This window comes from Syzygium oleosum, unplaced genomic scaffold, assembly GCF_021117445.2.
Source record: "Syzygium oleosum isolate NSW1041296 unplaced genomic scaffold, Sole_v2.1 Sole_v2.35, whole genome shotgun sequence".
NCBI lineage: Eukaryota > Viridiplantae > Streptophyta > Magnoliopsida > Myrtales > Myrtaceae > Syzygium > Syzygium oleosum.
The window spans coordinates 1,400,958-1,418,671 of NW_026607519.1; the positions used below are offsets into that span (position 1 = coordinate 1,400,958).

A 17,714-nucleotide genomic window follows, 5' to 3' on the forward strand; every position below is an offset into this window, starting at 1 on the left:
CGTGTCATCTGGCAAGAAAGGGGGCCTCCAAATCCAGGGCCATGAACATATTCGGTTGAACAAGTTTAAATCAATTATGATATATTAATTATTTCACGTCAAGCCAACTATGATATATTAATTATGTCCTTTTGGACATTTAATTTACAACTCAGGCTTCTGGCAAGCTTTATCAAACTAGGCATTGGCTTGAAGATACGACTTGATAGTCTTCTTTTTTTTGACACAAATCATCAATGGCTAAATAAACTTCTTTATGGATTTCTCCAATCGCAGCATCCAAAGTTCTTCTTTTGATTTGAAATTTTTTTTCAACCACTGTGGTAAGATCTCCAAGAAGACCGTCATGAGGGCCAGATCAACTCTTATATCATAGAAGATCTTTATCATCTTTTTAAAGTGTAGATACAAATCTTATCTTTTATAGGAACATCACTTCCTATCAAAAAATTCTCGCCATTTCAATTCTTTCCGGTCATTGATATCACTAATAAAGATTTGGTGAATCAAATTCCGGCCATGATAGAAGTCTTCAAATGCCAAAAATGATTGCTATAAGAAAGATGATCACGGTGTACCTGAAATTTGATTGACAGGTACCTTTCTGATTGAAAGATAACTCCCAAGTCCCAGCGAATTCACTCATGTTTCTTCATTTCCCCATTTTCGTGGCGGTTAACAATCGTCTCTCTAAATTAACAACATATAAAAGGGGGGTAAAAAAAAAAAAAAAAAAAAACTTTTTATTATAAAAAAAATTTTTTTTTTTCGAAAAACAGAAGTAAATATAAATAAAATATAAAAAAAATTTTTTTAATGGTGAATGTAATATCAAAGGAAAGGAGACAATACAAGCCCAGCTTGTCGGCATCAATCAATTAAAAATCCAATCTGATTGTTATTTTTCACATATCCATCAACTTGCCATCAGTTCCGTCGAAAACTAGCACACCATCCATTGTTTAGCAACCTCATCATTTTAGTGGTCGAATTGCTTTACCATCTGGAAAAGAGGAGGTTTTCAAGGATTAGATGGAGGGTGGGGTTTGTGATGAGCAGTCATAGTGGAAGTCCTAGTAAGAAATTAGGTATATGTTATCCGAACTATACATAAAGTACTTTATTCTTCTGTCTCTCTTGCCTCATCATTATTAGGTCACCTCCTTTTCTTTTCTTTTATCTAATTTTTATTGGGATAATCATCCAACACGCTTTCTAAAAGCACATATTAAATATTCAGCTAGATGGATTCTCCCATGTCATCTAAGATATGGACTAAGGTTTTTGCTTGAGCCAACATAAGAAGAAATTTTTTAAAAAAACCTAATTTTTTGGACTAATGTTTTGATGTGATGCTGAGGTACACCTTATCCCCCAAGTTGCGTGAGTGGGATGCATGCATGCTTGCTCCAACATGTTCTGATTGTCTAGGGCCTTTTTGTTCATATTTTTCTGGGTCTGTCTTCTTTGTCTTCTCTTGACACCGAGATTCTATAATATGGCCTTGGAAGCAACTATTTCATTTACCTCTCTTTTCGATTTTCGGAAAAGGAGGACCATCGTCGTGCTGGATAAAAAAAGGGCACTGATTTTTTATCATGTAAATGATGTTCATGCTTGTAACTCACAAATATCGCTTTTCTTTAACGAATAAATTTTTTTTAAAAATAAAATAAATCAGTTTAGTCCAAGAGGTCCGGTCAGTCCGGTTTCCACCCTAGAACCGGGAACCGACCATCCGTTACCAGTTCCAATTTTATGGAACTAGGAATCGGACCAGCGCCCCTAAGAATTGCTCAGAACTAGTCAATCCTGTCCGGTCTGGGCGGTTCCCGATTCAAGTGATTCCCCTTGCATACCCCTAATTGACATAGTATGTTGTTTTATATAAATCCGTAAAACTTAACCGACTCGAGAGATTTCAAGTGTCTACAATGCAATCGTGTAATAGATGTACTAACGAAGACAGAATTCTTTGTTTAACGTGTAAATTCTTAAGGTGAGAATGCCAATAATAAATCAATTAATAGGGTCTTAAAAGATATCTTCAATTCGAATTATTAAGCAGCCGTCGATTTGCAAGAGTATGTAAATTTTACTCTCTATAATAAAAGTACTAATGATAATTATTTATATTATTACTAATATTATTATTACGAATCTTTTTATGAATATTATTAACCAGCGTATTTATTACTAGATGAAATGATTAACTTTACTCTAAGGGAAAATTACAAAAAAAGTCATAAACCTATTGCAATTGTGCCAATTAAATCCTAAACTTTTCAATTTGGTCAATTTAGTTCTAAATCTTTTGACAATTTGCCAATTCAATCAATCCGACCAATTTTGGCCGGAAATCGCTAACATGGACGCTTGCGTGGACGTCGGCTATCCTATGTGGCGCCACTGATGCTAATATGGATAATTTTTATTAATTGTTTTTATTAATTTTATATATTATATATATTTTTTATTTTTTGCTTTTCATTGTGGCCGCGCAAGGCCCGACCTCACCGTCGATGGGTCAGGTCAGCCTCGCCAAGGCTGGGTTGGTGAGGGTTGAGCCTCGTGGGCCATGGGCAAGGCCCAACCTTGCTAGATCTGGCAAGGTCGTGCCTTGCCAAAGGCCGTGGCCCTTGTGGCCTTCAATCTCGCGGCCTCTAGGCAAGGCACGACCTTGCCTACCTCGCTAGCTCAACCCTGGCAAGGCCGACCTCACCCAACGATGGCGAGATCTAGCCTTGTCAGCCACAATGAAAAAGCAAAAAATAAAAATGAAAAAAAGAGAAATAATAAAAAAAAAATCATAAAATTTTCAGAAAATTATAAAAAATTGTCGATAGCTCAACCTTGGTAAGGCCGACCTCACCCAACGATGGCGAGATCGAGCCTTGTCAGCCACAATGAAAAGCATAAAATAAAAATGAAAAAAAGAGAAAATAATAAAAATTTCAAAAAAAATTCAGAAAATTATAAAATAATTGTTAATATTAGCGTCAGCGGCGCCACATAGGACAGTCTCCATTCACGTCAGCAATGTCTGGACAAAATTGGCCGAATGGACTGAATTGGTAAATTGTCAAAAGATTTAGGACTAAATTGGCCAAATTGAAATGTTTAAGACATAATTGACACAATTACAATAGGTCTATGACTTTTTTTTGTAATTTTCCATTTACTCTAAAGCAATGCATTCAATTGCATTGTTCTTCTAGAGTCCTATTTAAAAAATATATTTTAGTCTAACAAAATCTTTGGTGTATAACTAACGAAATATTTACTTTCTAATAGATATTTATTCTCCCATATGATGAAGACTACGTTTTTTGTGTATTATTAAATTGTAACAATAGTCAAGTTTGATTTGTCAACTCTTACCAAAGTAGTCACATGGCCTGCCGTTTGTGTAAGTGAGCATATGTTGGTAATCATATCTTTTGCATGGGGAAAAGTGTCAAAAAAGTCCTCAATCTTTTGCATTGGTGTTAATTCAGTCATAAACCTTTTTTTGGTACCAATTCAGTCCTAAACCTTTTGTTTTTGTGCCAATTCGGTCATTCCGGCTAATTTTGGCCGGATTTTGCTGATGTGGACGTCGGTTGGCCTACGTGGCACCGCCGGCGTTGACATGGATAATTTTTAATAATATTTTAATAATTTTTTGATTTTTTAAATAATTTTTTGATATTTTTCTTTTTTTCCTTCTTTTATTTTTTTATTTTTCTTCTTCTTCTACCTTTGGCCAGTGGCCGGACACCGGCCACCGGCCATGGTCGACCGCCTAGCCTCGCTCGGACGAGGCCACCGTTACCTGCCACAGGCAAGGCCCGGTTGACCCTTGCTAGATCGGGCGAGGCTGAGACCACGGCAGCCTCGCCGGGCGTTGCCCGGGAGAAGGCGATGCCCGGCGAAGCCACCGTGGCCTGGGCGAGGGCTGGCCTCGCAGGATCTAGCGAGGGGAGCCCTCGCAGGGGCTCGCCCGCCCTCGCCCAGGCGAAGGTTGGCTAGGCCTCGCTTGTGGCAGGCGACGGCGGCCTTGTCCGGGCGACAGCGGCCTCGCCCAGGCAAGGCTAGGTGGCCGGCCATGGCCGGTGGCCGGTGTCCGGTCATCAGCCAAAGGTAGAAGAAGAAGGAAAAGAAAAAAAGAAAAAAAAGGAAAAAAAGAAAAAAATCAGAAAAATATTATTAAAAATTGTCCACGTTAGCGTTGGCAGTGCCACGTAGGCCGACTAGCGTCCACGTCAGCAAAATCTACTCAAAATTAGTCGGAAGGACTGAATTGGCACAAAAACAAAATGTTTAGGACTGAATTGACACAAATGCTAAAGGTTTAGGACTTTTCTGATGTGTTTGGACACAAATAAATTTTTTTATCTGAATTATATCAGTTATCGAATTGTAAAAATTCTCCGAATCTTTCTTCTCTCGAACACTACTCTAGGACCTTGAAGGCTTAGTCTCAAATCGGACATCACGTATTCCTAATTCTCTTCAAGATCCGGACCTGAAGGACTAGATGGCTTGATCTAAAATCGAAGACGGTTTGGATCTTTGACTATCGGAACCGGATAGAGGTTTGCATTCTTGAAATAGCTTGAATGAGAGGGGGTAAAGATTGTTCCAACAATCTGCCAAGATAAGCCGACCATACGCCTCAGCTGTAATGACAAACGCTTTGCCAATATATCTGGCAAGGCCCTTTACCCACTTTGCATACCAATCACGTATGATTCCAACTACTTCTCCTTCTCTCCGATTAGTCATCCACAAAATCATCCATGTAGTAAGTGATGGGAGAGTTTATTCAAGCAAGTCCCTGTTAATTTTGTCTAGTTGATCACAAGTTTTATTGGGGAAATTGGCAATTTTCATGTAATAACCACGAATCGCTCCATTGTTGTTTTTTTTTTTGTCGGTAAAAATTCCATGCATTTCATTAAGAAATAACATAAGAGCACAGTAAGCGAGCTTCAGAGCGAAATAAACCTCGTTGGGCCTGAGGAGGGTCAGAGACCTAATTGTGGGTAAGGGCTTTGACAACCCAATATGTTACTCTGTTAATCTCTCTTAAGCAATGTGCTATTTAAAGGTTCGACTACTTTTTTTTTTTTGGTCGGTCCTACTCTATCTCTCACTCACGATACACATTCAGACTTGCGCCTCGCCTCTTGCAGGGGGTGGGCGTCGAAACCCACATCTTAAAACTACGCGATCCCACCCCTACCCCCCTGCGAAGGTGGGGATTCGAACTCCCCACCTCCCCCTTCTCAAGTGAGAAGGGTGGCAACTGGGATAAACCTCCAGTGGTTGGTTCGACTACTTGATAAGCTGTTATTGGCACTTCTTGATAAGCACGCGCACATCCCACGCCAATTGCTATGAGCCCGATAATGTACATATTGAAGTTAAACTATCTGGCTCAAGACTTCAACTCTCTTCAGATCTTCAAAGGAAGAAGAATCTTAGGTGTCCAAGCACGCAAGGGTTTCAGCATGTTGGTTTTGAGAAGCACAGATCTCCTCCATCATACACAAAACATTTCGCCTCCATCCAGAGAGTTCCCTTGTTACTTTCTTCGTGGCAAGGGAAAATTCATTAACATTATCCTGACTCGCATCAAGAGGGAAAACCAAGATATCTTTCGAAGATCAGTCTGTTATCCTACGACAAATTTACCCTTCGTTAGTTTCTATTATATTGGGTTAATATCACGAAAAACTCCAAATCGGTATACCTGTGACAAACGGAAGATAAAAACCTCAAACTAATATATCCGTCAACTGTCACGTGTCATCCAACTCAGTAATTTAACGGTAAAATTAAATTGAAACTAACGGGGGGTAAAATTATCACAAGTGTACCAGTTTGGGATTTTTTATTGTCAAAAAATTAGTTTAGGGTAAATTTATTACAAGTGTACCAGTATAAGGTTTTTCGTGATATTAACCCCTTCCTTAATTATAAAATTTTAAGTCAGACCAATGCATTCTAATTTTGATTTCTCCTTGTTGATCTTCTCTGCTCCGAAAGGTTGCAGAAGAAACCAAGCAGTCTCATTACCGCATCAAAGTTTTTCTTCATTCGCCTCACAACCCAAGAAGATGTCATCTGCAAAGAACAAGCGGGTGAAAGAAAATCCCGCCCTGGTAGCAAAATGTAAGTAAATCCGCAAGAAGCCCATATCAAGAACCGCGCGTGCAGACAAAACTAAGGCCCATGGGCTGATTCGCCTACTTGGTCGTGCAGCTTTTCGGTGGAAGAAGGGAAATCCCACATCGCACGTCTGTTGACAAGTTGAAGCGTTCCTAAGGATGGACGAAGCGACGACAAAGGACGACCTTACTTGAACAGGATCTGTTCTATAGGCTCGTACCTCTGTGTCCTTGAGACCTAAGGAGACAGTAACCTTCGTCTGGTGGATGAAACGTGGCTGCGTGATCAGAGCGTGATTAACGGTTCCTGCTGGTTCGTTGTGGACCAGCTGGTGCTGTAGAGGATCGTTCTCAGGCAAACACCGTTTTACCTGGGGTGGTCAAGCAGCTGTCTGACAGACTCGACCCTTTTTTGGCTCCTCCTTTTTCGATTTTGTAATTTTTCTATTCCATTTAATTTGCAAAAGCACTCTCTATGAAGTTTGAATGAGTGAGAGAAGCGGCGAATTTGTGTTTCTGCAAGGAGCAGTGATTCTAATACCATCAGCAACATTACACAAGTTATTCCACAAAATAACACGCTCTGTAAACAATGGGTAATAACCGTTTATTATCAAAGCAAAGGAGAGAAGGTTGTACCTCAATGAGCACATTGATTTTTTTATTTAGTTGAGAGAATTGTACAATCCGTCATAAAACCTTAAACTTTTTCATCGGATTTATTTAGTCTTAAAATTTTTAGGGAAAGTCCTCTGGCCAAACCTGGCATGATTTTTTTGACGTATGGTCTAGTTATCACCAAACCATCCTACGGCGATATTCGACAAAATGATGTTCTTCTTACTTAGCTAAACAACGTTGTTTCTTGATCTTGCATAATAGCCCCAAATCAGCCCCAAATCCCCAAATTAAACCCTCATGCTTGAATCCTAATTCCCCTAAGAAACTCCAATTCCAATCTTGAAGGCAAAATATGGAGCGAAGATGAAGATGGCTTGTGGCTAGAAACGACGAAGAGTGGTCTTATTAGGTTTACATTGAAGTCGACGGTCTTCAAGTTTTGACAAAAAGAGGAGGAAAAATAAAGAGAATCGATCAAAGGTATAATTTTGATTGTGGTCCCTCCAAGAGTGTGCTGTCCTTTTGTAATGGATTTGTGCTATTTATTTTGGTTTCTTCGCGTGTGATGCATTGGGGGTCTCTCTATGAAAAAAAATTCTATATTGCCCTTTCGTGTGGAGTCGAGATTTGTCCAATAAGAGAAAACCGTCAAGTAGCTTCAGCTAGGCACCCAAGAAGTAAAGAAGTAAAAGGTGGTCAAGATCAAGGCTTGGAAAGGTTTTCCTGTAGGAGGAAACAATGACCAAAGACCCCAAAAAGTCCCCGTTACATATTAATGGTCAAGGCCCATAAATGCCACCTTTCTAAGGAAGTACACTAGCCTGGATAATTGAATTTGCAATGAATAGGCCCAAGTAAGCCAAACTTTATTATATACTAGAAACCAACCATACCAAATTTCTGTATTTCTTTTGTCCACAAGCTATATCAGGACGGCCCTTAGCATTGTTAGCTCAACCTTTATAGAAAAAATCAATGAGGAGGGAATCTTGTCTGAGCCTAATAACTTGGACACTAAATATGCCACGAGATCAAAGTTTTGAAATCCATGTATGGCTGACATGAATTCTTGTGACTCCTCCAGTGTAGCTCGCTAAATGCACAAGGGCTTGAACAAACTTACTAGCTCCGAAAAGGGCCATCTCTTGCTCTCTAAAATAAGCACTAATCAGTCCTAAGCCCAGCCTCTCAAGCAAAAGAAGAAGACATGAAGCCTCATGCAATGGTTCTTGAAACTTTTCTCTTCTATAGTTAGGTAAATCATACTCCCCAGTCATCCCCTACCATGAACAATTCGGTAAGATGCGAGTCATAACTTGGATGGGTGAATCAAACATGAACCAGTTTGCACCTTTCATGTTAGGAAATGAATATGTGTCGTGCGTCTAACTTACATACATAGGTCCGTTCCTTAACCACGAAGTCAATCTATAAAGTTTAAAATCGTCTTGTTTGTGAATAAAGGTCCAGCGATGGCGAATAATCTCAGGCATTGGTATCAGGCATTGGTATGTCCGCTACTAGTCTCATGGCACCTGGTGCAAATATCAGGTGACTTTAGATTTGCTTTCCAAATTCACACGTGTGGTTAGTTAAAAAATGTTTGAGGAGACAATGTCAACTTGATGACCGGCTCGGCTCAGTCCATTATAGGCAGCCCATACCCAATCCAAAACACAACATTTACCACTCATATATGATGGAAATAACTCAATCTTTACATTTATAAACTCGACATTAATATATGGTAAAGCTGTCCACAAGTATTTACTTATAGATGAATTCATATTTACAAATGAAATAGTAGTCATGGGATCAACTAAGTACAGTAGTTACGGGATCAACTAAGCACACCCACGTTAAACTCACCGTGCACCATTCATAGAAGCCATAGTAGGTTAATCCCACAGGCAAAAATAATCTCGCTCTCCCCTATGTTCTATTCATTACATTAGTACAAGCATTATTTTTCTAAAAACAAGGCCATGGTTTTCTTCAACTAGTATTCTAGTTGGCCAAGTTTACGTATCAATGACATCCATAACTTTAGACACCTAAGAAATGGTCAAAGTAGATATCGATCATTTTGAGAGAGATATCGGCTTTGTGAGGCATCAACCATATTAAGCTAGATATTGACTTTATGATAACAAGTTGTCATGCAAATGACACCAACCAGGTTGTGATTGGTATAAGTTTGGCCAACACGAGGATTGGTATGTGCAAGATCGGCATTGGCTATTGTTGGTACCTAAAGTTGACATGTAGTTTTACAAAAAATGGGTGTTGACCCAGAGAGTGAAAGATCTTTCACCGAAAAGTCGATTTTTGGTTTTTTGTTAGATGGGTTCAGTGTGATTTTGGATAAGAGTTCAATCGGCGTTGCAAAGAAAATGAACAACAAATTTAAAGATGAAAGATTGTGCAAAGTGGGTTGGCTCAACTGGTAATGTTCAAATTTTCTACACACCATACCCAGAGTCGAATCCCGCTGTCGGCAATTCCCTTTGGTAGGCGATCTGTAAATCGACTATAAGACATTCTAGGCCCGTGGTACGCACTGATCTTGACATGGGGTAACCTCCCCTCCTCCTAAACTTCTTCATACAAAAAAAAAAAGAAAACGAAAAAGCAAACGATGAAAGATTGTAAATGATGGAAACTGAAAAACAATTAATGAACTAATAAAAGTACACTGGAAATATGTGTTTCTGATGATGGATCGCCAACATAAGTACACGCCACCATATGTATGTATGTATGTATGTATCTATGTATGTAATCCACTAATTATAACCGTTCACTAGCAGTTTTTACTCTAATTACAGTTATAATTGCACTTGCAAGATTCCAACCCCTTTATTTGCACTTCGATTTCATCCATAAACAGTTGAAACTTCCAAAGCCACTGGGTTACTTAACCGTCACTCGGTATCCTTGCCTTCAATTGATATCCTTGTCCTTATGTTCTCCCATCGCTTCCAACACTTAGCTAAATTTTAGAGTGGCCAAGTCTTTGCTTGTTCGGTCCATAAACTTCGTTGAACACCCTTTAGCTACTTATCGATGTTGATTCTACATAACCGTCGATGATTCTTCTTCTTAGATGTTGATATTTATGCCATACAATTGTCGATCATTTAATACATTGAAGCATTCTCGTCAACCAATCTTCCTCGATCAAATGCACTTCGTTGCTTATCAATAGTTGTTTGTATGATTATTGAAAGTTGCATATTATGGTCATCGATAGACCAGTCAATAACTACATCGTACAATTATCGATAACCATGCCGATCACAATCAACCAAACTCACTTAACCAACTAAACTCATTGTTTGTCGATTTAAAAGAGTTAGGTTATTTTTTGGTGCAAACACATATCTAGCATGGATGGTTGCTATTGAAGAGGATAGGAAGATTGGTATCGGAAGCACTTGACAAACACGTGGCACAAGACACATGGCAGAAACGGTTGGCATAGACATGGTACAAGCGGTTGACATACATGTGGCAGAAGTGGCTAGCATGGCCCTAAACCAGTTAAAAACCCGAGAAAAGTGTGGGCCGATTATCTTATCGACTTTTACGTCTAAAATATAAGAGTGATGGAGATCTTGATCAGGAACTTGGCAAAAGCTTATTGACATAGGTGGCGAAACGGTTGACATGAATACCAAATATGTTATCGGAATTTGAACCCAATCGTGTCCAAAACATGAGGAACATTTCCAGAATTGGGGAAACACGTCCACAACGTGGAGAACACGTCCAAAACATTTTAAAAAAAAAAGTCTTAGAACTTGGAATTGAGATCCCAAATACTCATGACTATAAGGACACATTCAAAACTTGTGGAATGCATCCAGAACTTGATGAACGAGTCTTAGAATATGAAAGTGAGATCCTATAGGCTCGTGACTATAAAAAGGACATCTTAAGCATGAAGAAAGACACGCATACTTAACCAAATCGCAAGATTTTCATATTTCCATTAAGGGTGCGTTCGTTTCGTGAAAAATGAGTGATTTGAAAAATATTTTCTGAAAAATAATTGCTTATATCGTTTAGAAAAATTTGTCAACGGAAAATGTTTTCATCATCGATAATAATCTATGCTTAACTATTTTCATGGACGATGAAATTTTTTTCATTAATTTATTTTTGTAAATAATACAAGCGATTATTTTTTGAAAAATATTTTCTAAATTCATTTTCTGCGAAACGAATACACCCTAAGTTTTCGTTTCTTTTATTTTATTTTGCCAAGCTCTCACTTTTGTGAGTTCACTTTTGACCTTGTGCTGTCGGCTTCTAGCTCCGATCACCCATAAACTTAGTTAGTTTGTGTTCCTTTCGAAACTGTAAATTGTCTGTAATAATCCAGGAATTACGTGTTTTTCATATTTGTAATCTAGAGTTTGACCTGCATTGGTGAGTCTTCTTTGGGTGGCTTGCATCCATTACAGGAATTTTAGGGGAAACAATAACTTATTGTGGAAAATATATCCCTAGAAATAATCTATTATAAAATAACGTGGCAACCATTAATGAGGACACGAATGGCTGGGCAGGTGAGTCCTTTTGTAAATGCGAATTGACATTCATTTCCGACTCGCCTATCTCGGTCTTATTTTATCCGCTTTCCTAGATATGTCCACAGGCCAAATCACTCCTAAAGTTCTGGCTTATTTTAAGTAAAAAGTTACTAAGTCGACTTCTCCTCAAAAACTTATTATATTGTTTTGAAATTAAAAAAATTACTATATGCTAATTTACATGTCCGTATTTCTATGTTTCGAAATGATTTAAGTTTTTCCGGTTAAATCCAAATGAACATTTTATATGGAAATCACAGCTGGAAATCACAGCATTTACATGTAGCTGTGATTTGTAAATCTTTGATTGGTAAATGTATAGCTCCTTGGTGATTACTCGTTTGCAAGGAGAAAGATACTAAAATTAAATGTCGTTAGACATTTAGTCATAAAAAAGATTAGTGATGGTGTGAAGACTGTCCTTTGGTTTGATGACTGAAATCCACGATACACATACTTATTTGCAAGCAAGAGTTGCTGCTATCGCTATAGTGAGGACTTAAGAGTCTGGACCTGCAGGATCTGACCAGGTTGTTCAAATTCCGATTGTTGTTCTCGGCATCGTCTTTCCAATTCATGACACTGAAGACCAAATTCTGCAGGAGCCATCTTCAGAAGGTAGTTTTGAGATAACTCTGGTCATTTTTATTCCAAAGTATGGTTGAAGCAACGATACATCAGCAGACAGATCAAGGGTTGGTTCGAAGAGTTTGATTGAGCCGAGGAACGTGAAGGGTAAAGCATTTGAGGGGCTGGCTCTCCTGTCATTCGAGCCCTGGAAAATTTGAAAAGCCTGCTGCTCGCATATATTACATTTTCGTCGACTGTCTCTCGATTATTTCGATGTAGTCATGGTGAATACTCATCTGCGGCTCTAGTTCATTGAGTCTTCCGTTTTGACAGTTCCTAAATTGCATCCCCGTGAAAAAAACCGCACCCCTGAGATTGCAACTCAAGAGATGAAGATGTTGTCCATAATCTGGCATGCATTTAGGATATTCGTTGACGGAGATCGGTTTTCGTAGAAATTGGCCTCGTTGCAGCCGGTTGTAGTAAGTAGTTTGCTGTCTCGTAATTTGGTGATGAAAACATAATTGCTCCGTGATGCACCTCATCAGCACAAACATTGATGTATCGTGTAGTCGCGAATCAAAGAGTCACGTGAGACTAACGCAGACTGACATACTAAAGAAGTTCACTACTGTACCTTCAATTAGTTATAGGTTACGGAAAATATATTGGAGTCTCTTCAGAAATGCCCTGAAAAGGTCGTCCTCGGGCCATAAGAAGCCACTCTCCACACTTCCTAGCTCTGGTTGGATAGATCTAGCCACTCCATTAATAAGTCGGGTCAAAAACAGGGCAGTGCATGAGAAAGTACCTTGATCAGTTTAACAAATAAGTTGTTTGGGTTCTGATTAAATGCGGTCAATTGGCGCTTTTGTTTATCTCTTTTCCGAATTTAATTGCTTCATACATTCTCGACTTGATCCCCATGTTGATATAGTGTGTTTCTATTGCAAACTTTTTGTTTACAGCGCGTCAACTGCATGAAAAGACTAATGACATCCATAAGGTACATTGCACATCAGTTACATGTTTCGATAACGATCGCCCATTTGATTAACTCTATGATTTGCTGTCAAGTGTGGTGACTCCTTAAAGAGAACAAACTCCACAAATCGATTGAGCGTCTTTTTTAATGCTTATGGTTTAGGTTTAGTACATATTGCTAACATCAATGTACTTTTAATGTTTTCTTCTACATTAGAAAAAGGACAAAAAGTTCTTTATACGTCAAACTAATCATGGGAGGTTTCACATGCGAAGACCGCATTTTCTCGTGCCCGCTGGCACTTGAATAGTGGCTTTGTTTCATCACAATTCGTGTGTACAGGACAAGTGAAAGAAACCGTTATCCTCTGCATAAATTGTGCGCAATGAAAACGTGACATTGATTAGCAGAAGAAAAGGTTCAAGCAAGTACGGTTTTTAGTTATTGTGTTTTATAGATACGTTAAACAAAGAATATTGGCCAATCTCTCACTCATATTAGTAAATATACTTAGGACCTGATTTTGGCTCTGCACTCGTGGAACTTCATCTCCGGTTGCTGATCTGTAGGACTTTGTCGCTGTAAGGACAAAAATAATGCTCGACTGCAGGATAATTTCTGAACTTTTGGAGAACTACGACCCGTTACGGTAAAGGCAAAGCCTGGGATGTTTCACCCTTTAAAGGATTGTATTAACACAATGTCCGAACCGACAATTTCTTGTTGTTAGTCTGATCTTCTTGCTTAAACCTCAAGTTGCACCTGATTCACTAGCGATATCTCTCATCAAGTTGGTTTTAACCTCCGAATAAGTTACTATTCGGGTATGGTTGGAGCTCAAAGAAAGGAAATAGCTTAGGAAGAGAAATCGGGCCATAAGAAGAATCGTAACCAGATTGGACCAAATCCGGAAAACTGGAATCAAATCCTTTTCTTTCTTTCATTATATTTTCACCCTTTGAAGCCTCACTGAAGATGAAATACGTATTTGTCACTGATATAACATTGTTTTCATCTTATTATTTGAACTTTTTTCGTACTCGTGTTGATCAACCATTATAATTTTCTAAGTCTGCGGAACTCATGACTCCTTGAGCCAAGCCTAGCAAGTCGATCCAAACTTATGCGGATTGATGGAAGGAGAGTACCACTCGCTGATATCGGGCATGTACGTACGTATACGTAGCGAATACTATCTCAAATGATTAATCACGACTGGCTGGTTGCAAGTTGCAACCATTGCAGTGCAGGAAAGAGAGCCCATCCATCTTTTGGGCATTAAACAAATCAAAACCTCTGCATATTCGTCGAACATTCATGGACGAGAGAGAAAACACCACCATTGAATGCAATCCTACGTTGCAATTATTGGGTGTGTGCGGGACGGACGTTGGGAATGTGACATCAAGAGAGAAGGAATTGTTTTAGCGCGTGAACAGAGGAACTCACTGTTTAATTCCTCACAACCAGCAAAATATATTCCAAACGTATTCTTAATTCATTAAACAAATCGAGACTAGATTATTCTCCGCAGCTTATTTTTGCATATTTTATTTTTCCTTCATTCAAGTTGGGGTCAAGACAAGAACAAATTGGACCTTATTGCAAAATAAAGGAATCAATTTCTAACCCCAAGTTGGAGTAGCTAACACATAATTAAACCAGTACTGAGGATGGAGCTGAACAAGAATTGATCCTCCAATCCAATCCAATCGAACACCAAATAAGAAAATAGAGGAAAACCATGTCCTCACTTGCAATTTCTTTCTTTCTTTTTTCTTTGCAACCTCTCTACTAAAGACATCTTCCTCCGTATCCAGCATTTCTGAACAATGCTTGTTTTATGTCTTCTGGACTCAACAGCGCTCTTCCTTCGTTTACCTGTCAAAAAAAGGTGAGAGATTATAGATCTTCAAAAATCAGAGCTAAATGGAGACTGTATGGAGCAAAATAACAACAGACAGATTCATCTATAATCAATCACATGTACCTCTGAACAAGAAGCTTGCATTGAGAAATCATTGAAGCAGCTTATGACGCACTGTTGAAGCTCGAGGCCGAGTGCTTCTAACGTGTTCACAGTTGAAAGCAATAACCCGGGCTTTGTGGCACAGCAGATGTCGATCCGGGTGTTCGTATCTCTCCTCTCCACATCAAACTGCAGAACAAATTAACCAAAAGAAGAAGGAAAATTTCAGTTCATTGCTCAAATCCATAGCCCACGATAAGCGCGAAAATCAAAATAAACTGAGAAAAAGGTGAGGCATGTTCAAATAGACCTTGGGTGAATTTCTAACAAGGACTTCGTTGGGCTTTAGATCTTTGGAGATGCCCATCAATTTGAGTGGACTGCTTGTTCCAACCTCCATTTCTTCTTCATCTTGAAGCTTGTTGATCCTCTCTAGGAGCTCTTTCATGTAATCTATGGTGTCTCCTAGGATTGATGTCCTGTCCATCTGCAAAAGATCATTGTCCATTCGTATTCTTGCATTAGCCAAAGAGAAAAGGGAACTAGAATTCAGTCTGTACACAGGCTTAGTCTGAAGATCATTTTCATCATCTGAAGGATGGTTGAAAGCTGTTTGAAGCTTTATGGTTTAGCGGAAGAAGAAACAAATGCGTCAACAGGGTCGTTTTCGGACAGCTTAAACGGTTGGGTACTCAACTTCAGCCTAACATCCAAGTTAAGAGTCGAGTTTGATTGATCAAGTCTTTTCTTTTTAGAGCGAGGGAAAGAAAAGATCGTGTGCTCCCGATCTCTCTCTCTCTCTCTCTCTCTCTCTCTCTCTCTCTCTCTCTCAACCGAATCTGATGTGACAAAATCTGATTTTACCAATTTAATCAAGGACAAAAGAAGGGAACGAAAGAGGAACAAAAAATCCAAGTTAGATCATCATATCACACCTTGCTTATCTTGGGAACAATCGACCTGAGCATGGAAAGCCGGTCGTTCAAGCGCTTCCTTCTCCGCCTCTCCGCCATTAAGTTCTTCGACGGCTGGCCTTCCAACTTCTTTGGCCTCGAGCTCCTCTTCTCGAAGCAGTATGACGACCCGGCATCGGTATTCCCAGTAAGCCCGCCATTGTTGATATCCGCAGCTTGCTCCGAGGCCTCAACCTTGCAGCTGTTCATCGTCATCATCCTCTCTTCCGCGCACTGGCCATAATGGTCGTTGCCGATGAGGTCGCACATCTCCTCATCCTCCACCATCGAGGCATATGCGTCGTTGCCGTTGTTATAATTCGCGGTGTACTCGAGCTCCGGAGGGACGGTGTACGTGTGGACAACGTCCAAGGGGTGATAGGCCTCGGCGAAGCGGGCATCGTCGAAGACGGCGGGTTGGTGGGATAGGGACAAGATTTGCAAAGGGTTCGAGGAGGCGAAAGCCGGGTTGTCGCCCAAAGAGTCGAGGCTCCAGCACGGAGGAAGAAGGAGATCGTTGTGTGGGTGGAGAGTGGTCCAACAAGTGGCCATCTCTCTCCTTGGAGCCAGCAGCTCCTCCAAAAAGCCTTGCTCTGAGAGCTCCATAATCTCTCTCTCTATCTCTCTCTCTCTCTCTCTCTCTCTCTCTCTCTCTGGGGGCAGGAGAGAAATAGAGTTGAGTGATCAGCGAGAAGGAGAAGCGAGTGGGAAGGGAATATATAAATGAGTAATTAATTAGAAATGCATTATTATTGCCCTTATAAGTATAGTGTAAAGTTGTGCAGTGCAGTACACATATAATACATATACGCATATTTTTTTTCTATGTCAGTAGCAGCTGCTTAGTTATGCGTCCAAGATTGAAATGGAATCTGCTCTCTCTCTCTCTCTCTCTCTCTCTCTCTCTCTGAGGGTTATTTGACGTCGTTATCGCCGAATTTATCCAATCAGACAAACTTAGAAATTTATAATCACCCTGTCCTCAGGGCTTTGACCCACAAATCCGCCTCAGTCCGAGAGCAGCATCCATCGTAGACCACCGCGACTTTCATACTCTATAATTTGTACTCCTACTTACTGTCCTTGGCGTTTTCCTTAACAGCTCTCTTTCTCTCTCTCTCTCCCTCCCTCCCTCTTTGACACGCGCGCGCGCGCACGCACACACAAACTCCTTGACGAAACTAGATGCTTGAAACTTTTCAAACGCTACATTGTCGCAGCGAGATTGATATGGATCCGTCCACAAGAGTCACATATCGAGGGTGATTACTTGGTCCAATGGTGTAAGGGAAGGGGAGTAAGACGAGAATGTTAGGGTTTGTTGGAACAAATTTTGGAACTAAATAATAACTAATACAGATTGTTTCTAGTTTTCGGCAATCAACAGGTATTCATTTGGTAAAATTATCAAAAGCCAGCTTGATCCGGTTTAGAAAAGATCGTGATGTCAAAAGTACGATCTAACCGCTTGTTGTAGAAACTAGACATCACAAGGTTTCCTCCTTTCGGAGAATTGTGTGAATCCAATATTGAACGAAGATGTGCGGATCAAAAGTGTTACGGAAACAAGTGATCGAACAATAAAATAGATATGACAATAAATTAAAATGGACACTAGATTTAAGTGATTAGGTTGGTCTGATTCATGTTCACGGGAAGAGCAGCACGTGATTCTACTATAAATCAAGCGATATAATGTAAACTACAAGCACACTTGAGCACTCAAATACTCTCAGTATTTCCTAGCCCATAATTACTCACAATAACTCACACAGTATTTAGCCTTCATAATGCCCCATAAAATAATTTCTCATCTCACAAAAGCATTTACAAATCTTACCAAAAGATTTAACTGCTGCAACA

The 17,714-nt window shown here is 39.7% G+C and overlaps 1 protein-coding gene and 1 non-coding gene across 2 annotated transcripts; one reads left to right on the forward strand and one right to left on the reverse strand.

Moving 5' to 3' along the window:
* Nucleotides 1-6,336: 6,336 nt before the first annotated feature.
* On the forward strand, nucleotides 6,337-6,557 carry LOC130135628 (small nucleolar RNA U3). The gene has a single exon (XR_008814920.1). It is a non-coding gene; the product is annotated as a small nucleolar RNA U3 (small nucleolar RNA).
* A 7,971-nt stretch (nucleotides 6,558-14,528) lies between these two features.
* LOC115676789 (transcription factor bHLH61-like) lies at nucleotides 14,529-16,549 on the reverse strand. Its single transcript, XM_030599786.2, has 4 exons — nucleotides 15,834-16,549; nucleotides 15,209-15,385; nucleotides 14,920-15,087; nucleotides 14,529-14,810 (listed from the first exon to the last, which is right to left on the reverse strand). The coding sequence occupies exons 1-4, from the start codon at nucleotides 16,455-16,457 to the stop codon at nucleotides 14,724-14,726; spliced, it is 1,056 nt and encodes a 351-aa protein (XP_030455646.2). The 5' UTR covers nucleotides 16,458-16,549; the 3' UTR covers nucleotides 14,529-14,723.
* Between the last annotated feature and the right edge of the window lie 1,165 nt (nucleotides 16,550-17,714).

Coding starts and splice junctions, on each gene's coding strand:
- LOC115676789 (XM_030599786.2), bottom strand. CDS start 16,457: ATGGAGCTCTCAGAGCAAGGCTTTTTGGAGGAGCTGCTGGCTCCAAGG. Junction 15,386..15,833: donor TTGTTCCCAAGATAAGCAAG/GTGTGATATGAT, acceptor GATCTTTTGCAG/ATGGACAGGACATCAATCCT. Junction 15,088..15,208: donor TTGTTAGAAATTCACCCAAG/GTCTATTTGAAC, acceptor TTTGTTCTGCAG/TTTGATGTGGAGAGGAGAGA.